Source organism: Gavialis gangeticus, unplaced genomic scaffold (genome assembly GCF_001723915.1).
Source record: "Gavialis gangeticus isolate Ggan-Ray unplaced genomic scaffold, GavGan_comp1, whole genome shotgun sequence".
NCBI lineage: Eukaryota > Metazoa > Chordata > Crocodylia > Gavialidae > Gavialis > Gavialis gangeticus.
The window spans coordinates 15,264,544-15,273,163 of NW_017729009.1; the positions used below are offsets into that span (position 1 = coordinate 15,264,544).

Consider the following 8,620-nt stretch of genomic DNA (forward strand, 5'->3'; position numbering starts at 1 on the left):
CCCACCCTCCACTTCGCAGTTCAACTGAACACAGAAATCAAGCCGACAGTTACAAATGCAAAGATCAAGATCTCCATGACAGGTTTTGTCTGGGGAATTGTTAGTACATATTAAGAATTCCACTATCCAGTTTAAAAAATTTACCAAGAAATACTAAGGAAAACAAGCCATCAACAGATGTATTATTCCCTGTATACCTTTCCTTTAAATCTAGAGTTCTGTCTATATCCAAAAGTACAAATGACAGTAAGTATTTTCCAACACTTAAGAAAATGCTCCTCTTAAAACAAAGTAGTATAATACAGAATATAGAAATACATGAAAATGGGAAATCTGTCCCTATATAAAAAACCCTAAGTAGCCACGCAACAATTAATACTTTCCTCTTAGTACTATAGGCCCAGATGCTGCAAGCAAGAGAGACTTCTCACTTACTTTTTGTCCTGAACATATCCCTCCACTCTGTGAAGCTCCTTTCCAAACAGTCCACATGGTTTAAAATGAAGGATACATTTATCTCCAGTACTGCAGAGGAAATGAGTTTGCAATTCAGAAAGGCTGCATCTAAAATGTGTTTATTAATATATTTACTTGACTAAAACAGGTACCAAGTTATTTCATGAAAACACTTCAAAATTAGGTAGTAAAAAGTGCCTGGGTTACTAGAAGTCTTTGCAGATGATTCTTCATTCAGACAGAGCCTGGTGACACAGAGCCTGTTAATGCCGTCTGACGATTTCAGTGAGCAATTTCTGCATTCCTTGTATATCTAAAATTCTCTGACAAAGTCACTAAGAACTCTTATTTCCTACCTACTACCAATAAAACATTAGTTAAATCAATGAGGTTGATACAGGTTAAACAAACATAGGTTAAAATCACTATATAAAACTGATTACAATGAAGTTGACAGAGGCAGCAAATGTAGCCCACAGTTAAAAACTGTGTGTAATCAAATGCTCTTTCCCAGCTACACTGGACAAGATTCTTGGATCAGACTCACTTGTAGACCCACGCTATACTGCATTAAGTAGGTTTCTTGTATTCAGATATTACTGTATATATATGTAACCTCTCCCAGGTGAAGTTTTGAACAGCAGTTTTAATATCAGGAGCGCACATAATGTAGAGGCTATGCATGGCTTAGTTGACTGCAACTAAGTAAATTTAGAATGTGAAAAAGATACCAGATCAACAGTCCTTGTGACTTTTGTCTACAGAGATAGGCTGAAGTGATGCAAATTTTAACAACTACCTAGCTGGCCTTACTAACTACAGGCCAGATTGCATGGAAGAGCAGCAAGGTATTTCAGTCTCTAATGTTCTCTATGCCCAAGACAGCAAACAACCAAGCCAAGCACTGTCACCATAATGCTATGGTGACCTATGACATGTGGACAACTGATATTTTCACAAAATTGACTGCAAAGATGTTAAATGGCAATTTCAACTCACTATCAACTGATCTATTGAAGTTGAAAAGGTGACATGGTGCTGAAAGGTTCTGTTCTCCTGAAGCCACCCCTCCTCTCACAGAATCATTTATACCGTTAGTACTGTTTGGAGTTTGTTTTAAGAGAAACAAGAAAAATAAATTTAAAGGAGTTCAAAGAATAAATAATTTTATTGTGTTTGGCAGAAAAACAGCAAGTAAAAATCTTAAACTTGGAGGCCAGAGAGATCACAATTCTTCCTGTCTAAAGCATCTGCAAATGCCACTTACCAGTTTCCCTACAGGCCAATGTTCATAACTACCTAACTGGCAATTACCTGTGATTTACGATTTCTACTGTTCCATACTGCTCTATCCACAATTTACCAATAATTACATTATGTACACAGCAGGTTGGATTTGTCCATGTGTACGCTTCATGATATCTGTGAAAGAAATCAGAAAAAGCAGAATAGAAATCAGATGCAGAGAAAATAAAATCATTCCTTGAACTAAAGACATAACTTGTATCTGCTTTAAATTCTAAATACCCTAACTCTACTAATGGGGTAGAATATTTACTACTCCTGTTAACAATAGTCATTTAAGCATTTTTTGTTTTAAAGTATACAGATTTGCTTTTTTATATAAATCAACACAATGTGTTCTCTCTGAAGTTCAGTGCAAGATAATATGCAATAAAAAGAAAAAAAGGAAATTGCTTTCCTATGAAATTCAGATGCCTGCCCTTCAATCACTTGAGTTCAGAGGCACTGCCCAAGTAGCACTGAGGGAATTCACTATTTTAATTGTACTTTTAAAGGGGTGTTGCGTGTCAGAAGCGGCTTCTGACCCTCCCGCCAGCCCCAAAAGTGGATGGCTTCTGTTCAAATCACCAGAGAAGCACTGAAAAGCTTCTCCCCATAGAGCTTTCACTGTGCCTCAACCATAACCTGGAGCAAATATCCCTTGGGACAAGTAGTATTGTCTTCACGACTATTTAATATGAACCCCTCTGCTGAGGTTCCAAAAAGGATGCTAGTTACTGCCAGCTTTGCTAGAGATTGGGGATGTCCCTTCTCCACCGGCTAGAGAAAACAGTAGCAGTTTTGCAGTTAGTCACCAGTTTGCCTCTTCCTTTCTACACACTAAACACTTAGAAACACAAACTTCCTGCCTTCTGTGCAGTCCTTTTAATACAACCCAACTCATTATCTGACACGGAAATTTATCACTGAAAGACCCTGACACTATTCGCAGGCTTTTCAAATGTGATATTTACAAACTGATTTACTCCTTAATTCTCCCCAGATTCCTTCACTTACAGCAGCCAAAGCAGAACTGAACCTCTCAGCATAGACTGGTATCAGAACATGATCTTCAGCATTGATTTTACAAAGCTAGGGGCTGCCGACTTGAGGCCCAGAAAGGAATGTTTCTACAATGGTCAAATTGTTACTCTCACAACAACTGGATTCATGTTTTTATGAGATGGTCCAGGTCATACTTCTACCAGGAAGTCATCTTTTATCGCTCTTATTTTTCAACACTGATGGGGCACTTAGCGTTTGTGCTGAGCAGCCATTAAGACATCTTGGAAAAGTTTATACGACTTGCATCTTGGTTTTTATTCCAATTAAACATAGAACACAAAACTTTATTTTTTGACATAAGGGTACTAAGAGCAAAAATTAAAACTGCTCATTTTCTAATCTTCACCTTGTCAAGAAAGGATTGGACAAATACTTAAATCTCTCTGGCTGGGCTGTCATTTCCAGTATTGCACAGACAGATCCTTGAAGTTTGATTCCTTTAGTGAGAAATGTCTCCCATTAAATCCTGCAGCAACAGTTGCTCTTTTAGAGAAGGCCAACATAGCACAGGAAAGTAGACTATCTGAAGGTCTCAATTTGTATTTATGTACCCAGATAATACCATTTGTACATCATAAAAAATAGCAAGATGAAGCAGTACCCATATCCATGGCTTACAAACTGAAATGTAAGGTAATATGTGGGTTGGGAAAAGGTAGCTGTTTATCAGCCCTATACATGTTTTGAAAGTCATGAGGAAATACAAGAATAGCAAGTGTGTTTAAATCGGCTACCCTCAAAGTAAACACATTTGTTTGTAATGAACTCACAGGATGTGAGAACCACAGCATCAAACACACTTCAATCACTCAACAAATATTCACATCAAATTAACAGCAAAAATGAATCCCAATTAAGTTAGTCAAATATTTCCCATTACCCACGTATGGTCTAGGGTAATATGCATGATCTTGTGAGGGTTGTTCAAATAAAAAGGGCAAGAGACTAGCTTTATTCAGAAAAATGATATGCTCCCCCTTACCAGCCTTTATTTTGGTTGGATTGTTTTTAGTCAGTATTAAAAAGTATTACATTTATTGACATTTCAGAATCACCTCTCATTCAGGTCAGATTCAGGGCACTTATGAAATCACCTCAAAGAGCTCAGTTCCAAAATACCTTCTCTTTTGCTGTTACTGCAAGTATGTTTATGAAACCCTTAGGGGAAAAGTTAAAGAGTCTTTTTAATTTTATTACAGTAACCATGGTACAAAACAAAGGTATGAAATTGTTTTCTTCCCGAGAGATGCTTTCAATCTGATCTAGGCCTGAAAGTAACCTGGAAAATGAGGTTTCATTTCAGCCTGGGTATGACTATATGCAGCAGGCAGATTTTATTATTGGGCTCGTATGTCAAACAGCAGATAGTAAATTCCACAAATTCATCACAATTTCTATGATGAATAGTATCTATTCTGGACAAGTTATTTCTAATTTCATGTGTTTGAATGAAAATTCCCATTGAACTTAACATGGCTTTGATGATCCAAATGACAGCATTTTAGTTCCCCTTTTTAAAGTATCTAACAAAATTCAAGAACACCCAACTCTAAATAGCTTTTTATTTCAAGAAATGCCAACTGTATTAGCAGAAAAAGAATCAAACCAAGTTGTGGCAATCAGTTTCATGCTGTCCTTCCAACATCAAAGCATAGGAATTAACTGTTAAGCAATAGCCTGTGCTTAGTTCCCTAGGCTGGCCTGTCTCCACCCACTCCAAGACAAGTTTTGTAATTATTTGAAGCCAAGGATTGTCGAGACGTGTCTTAATTGATCTGCAGAGCATGAACTACATTTTTATTCAGTTGGGTTGAGAGATACATATACAACATAGAAAAGAAAATGGTTACACTTACTTTAGAAGCTCCAAAGTTATTGTTCCCCGGGGCTCTGCTTCTACACTCTTCCCCCAGAATTTTAGCTTAGGGTAAATTGATCCATGAAAAATAAAGTCCTTATTGAAGCCTTCAGAATAAAATGCACTAACTGGTGGGTGATGACTGACCTGTTCAGATATCAACCTAAAGCCTAAATCCTCCCTAGGGACAAAAACAAGGAAATGGTAAGCAGTCAGTGTTAATCATGTATTAAAAAAGCTCTAAATACAGAGATGACTACGCTTTTAAAATAGATCTAAAGGTTTTTAACCAAGTGAGAGCTCTGGACTTCTTGTTTTACTAGGTCACATGGCTCTCCCAGTTAATGAGTCACAGAAAATTTAAGTAGAAAAAAAATCCCATTGCACATTTCCCAAACAAAAAACTGTACCACAAGTTAGATGCCATCAGTACAGGCATTTATCTCTGATCACTTGACTTGGATAACTCATGGTCAGTCTAAGGCTCCCTGGGCAACAGTAGCTCATGTTAGGAAACCAGATGCAAGTCTAATACATTGCAAGCAGCAGAAGCTAGAAGAATTTCAGTCTACTCTCAGATCGTGACATCATCAGTAAGGCACTCTCTACATTAATTAAGAGTCTCTGGGGTAAGGACTGGTTCTCGGTTAGAATATAAATACCGTGCACACAAATTCATCCCTGCACAATTCAGAAAGTCTGAGTCTGAGAGTGGAACTTAACAACTGCAGGGATTTTTAGATATACAAATGGCCAGAATCATTTTTTTTTTTAATCTAAATGAATGAATGAGACTTTCCAGCTCGCCAGGAAGTTAACTCGGTTGACTGGACACAAAAATACTGCCTGCCCCGAAATTTAAAGATTCATCATCACCTGGTAAGCTCATAGGTTTCTCCTAGCAAAGGGTTAAATGGTTTGCCAGTTCTCTCCCACTGAGAAGCTACAGCAGACACTGCAAAAGCAGCCACAGCCTGTAAACAAACAGGAGAATGCAGTCTTGAGAAAACTCCAGTTTCTTACAACATGTTTTCAGACGCTATTGCATTTTTAGCTACCCTCATCTTCAGGGACTCTCCAAACTTCACCCTGTAGCCCTGAGGATTCTGCTTTTGTCTAGGCTCCCTCCCAAAAAAATCTCATGCTGTTACCACGTAGGCAGTGCTTTTCTGGCTATAGACTGGACTCTTTAAGGATTGCTAGTGTTGTCTTAAATTGGCCAGTGGAGATTGCCATGTACTGCTTAAGAGTAATACACACAGACCCACAGCCAGACTCAGACTGGGAACACTGATCTATATATAGTAAAGCTATACCCATAGCTAAGAGGGACAGTCAATGGTATCTAGTTGCCAAAATCAGTCATCTCTCCTGGCAGTTTGCTGTTTCAGTCTTCACCCAGCTCTAAGACAGGCCTTTCTCTTTGTCCACCTTTCCCTTTCTCCCCACAGCTACACACACACAGCTACACACAGAGGAATCTTGCTTTACCTAGCAACAGTCAGACATAACCTTCGATGATGCTAGGAAGAGCTCACTTGCTTTGCAAGAGATGTTTCAACACCAAGGTGTCTTTTGTTTCATTTCATGCCTCTCACTGCCAGGTGAAAGGACCTTTGTAAGCTCAGACAGATCTATGTTTTTTCATCATGGTCAATTAACTAAGCACATCTTGCCCTCTGCAGAGTCACATAAGTAAAAATGGAGCCCTGAGCAACTCTCAAGGTGCACAGTAGTTTAGGCCCACCATAAAAGTCATTTAGCCAGATATTTACTCTACGCCCCAGCAGGAGGGACAGGTTTCGGGGAAGGAACGTGGAAAATTGATTCTGCCACAGCACTCTTCTTCTACGAATATAAAAACTTTCCCAGGTAGCAAGGGTGTTTCTGATGTGATTTGGATCCATAGCCTGGCATTCAGTAAAAATAGTGGGATGGTCAGAGAGTTTCATAATGGCAGAGTTAAAGGCTAATGTGGCCCTCGGTATGTTCAGGTCCTGCTTGGCACTCTCCTCCTCTTCCTACCATGCCAGAGACCTCTCTACCCACAGGAAAAATGCAACTGCCTACTACAGCAGTAGTTTCACCTCTCTCAAAAGCATCTGTGTGGTCCTTGCCAGAGATGGGAAGAGACTGGCTGGAGCATGGGCCTGGTTCAGTATGGCAATTCTTCCCTTTCTTCTGACTACCTCATAAGAAACCCAACTACTCCCCTCAGCTGAAGCACCACCTCAACACAGAGGCTGCAAGAAGAACAAGAGAAATCTTTCTGAAAGAAGAGGAGATAAAAGAAGTCACTTGCCTGCATTCTTTCCAGGGGGATCGTGTGACTGCAAGCTTTACGGATGAGGTATGTGTGTTCCATGTATTCTGTTATTCGCTGGAGGAAGCTCAAAGGCTCATTGAAGACAATGGGCATTGTAATTTTAGACAGCTCCTGGATGAAAAAAAATGGTTCCCTTTCACACACTATGAGGTGTCACAGTACAGTTTCCAAATCAAGAGGGGACAGTTTGGCAATAATACTTTTCCCCAATGTGGTAGAGGACATAGAACAGAAACCTGGCACTAGTCTCTAACAACCACTGCTGCCTGGTGCTAGACACACTGTAACAGCTTAATAAGAAGTGGGGATAAAGGGCTTCAGATGGAGTCTTCTCCAGCCCTGCCTGACCAAGAAAAATGGCACATAGGACTTGGGGGTCTTATAGCTAGGGACCTACCAAATTTGTGACTGAGTTTCATGGAAAATATGAATTTAGGTGGGCTCCGCAAAAAAACAATAAACTCGCTTAAAAAACAAAAAACAAATAAAAAACCCAAACTTATCTGCGAGTAAGGAAAAGGACAGGAAGCCCTGCAGTCTTGGAGCATGGGGGTACAGAGGGAGCATTGGCAGTGGTGGGGGGGCAAAGCAGGCTTCCCCGGCAGCTGGACTGCTGTCCCAGGCCAACTGTGGCAGGCAGCCACAATGCTGCCAGCAGCTGCATCAGGGTCCGTTGAGCCCCCAGCACAGCTCACTGCACGCATGCACCTACCGCCAGCAACAAGCTGTGCCAGGGCTCAGCCAACCCCCATGCAGCCACCTGCAGCCTTCCAGCTGGCCCGGAATCACAGTCCAGCTGCTTGTGCAGCCTCCCCACTTGGGGAAGGCCTGAAACCATGGCTTAATTATCCCAATTAAGCCTGGGAAGCCATTCATCCACACTTAATTATGCATGGATTAATGGCTTACCCGGGCTTAATCAGGGTAATTCAGATGTGGTTTTGGGTCATCTGGCAACCTCCAGGAAGGGGCAGGACTGCCAGGCCTTCTTGGCCAATGGGGGGGATGGTTTTTTTCATAACCAGCTGTGTGCAATTTGTGGGGGGGTTTCTTTCGTACTGCAACAGTTCTTCACGTGGTATCTGGGTGGCTCTTTCACACGTGCGATCTATCTTAGTACAGAAGAAAAACCCCCACAAATCGCACACCGCTGGTTACGACCTATCACCCCTCCCTCGAACCTGTACGAAAAATCCTCAAACAATTGCAACCCATACTAGAAAGAGACCCTACTCTAAAAAAGATCTTCCCAGAGCCACCCATCCTAGCCTTCAAACAAGCACTGAACCTCGCTAACCTCATCACCAGAAGCAAACTTCCCCAAGCCCAGAACACACCAGAAGGATCCAGACCATGCCATGACAAGAAATGCAAAACCTGCCAACACATCTCCACCACCCCCACAATTACTATACCCCACAACAGAGCCAGAGCCATCAGCATTCCTGGATCTTACAGCTGCACCTCCAGAAGTATAATACAATCTCATCCAATGCACCAAATGCCCCGATGGAAAATACGTAGGAGAGACCAAACAACAACCGCGCACCAGAATGAACGCACACCGGAAACCTATCAAAGACAGGAATACCCAATTACCTGTGGGGGCACATTTCTCACAAGAAAACCAC

At 41.0% G+C, this 8,620-nt stretch overlaps 1 protein-coding gene across 3 annotated transcripts in view; it reads right to left on the minus strand.

The window, feature by feature from the left end:
- Positions 1 to 8,620, minus strand: part of OSBPL2 (oxysterol binding protein like 2) — a 68,467-nt gene that overhangs the window by 18,176 nt on the left and 41,671 nt on the right. For all 3 annotated transcript variants that reach the window (XM_019510151.1, XM_019510152.1, XM_019510150.1), the window contains 5 exons: positions 6,966 to 7,100; positions 5,540 to 5,637; positions 4,662 to 4,844; positions 1,771 to 1,878; positions 436 to 525 (listed from right to left, as the gene is read on the minus strand). In XM_019510151.1, the coding sequence (XP_019365696.1) occupies positions 436 to 525; positions 1,771 to 1,878; positions 4,662 to 4,844; positions 5,540 to 5,637; positions 6,966 to 7,100 (614 nt within the window). The remainder of the gene's footprint in view (positions 1 to 435; positions 526 to 1,770; positions 1,879 to 4,661; positions 4,845 to 5,539; positions 5,638 to 6,965; positions 7,101 to 8,620) is intronic.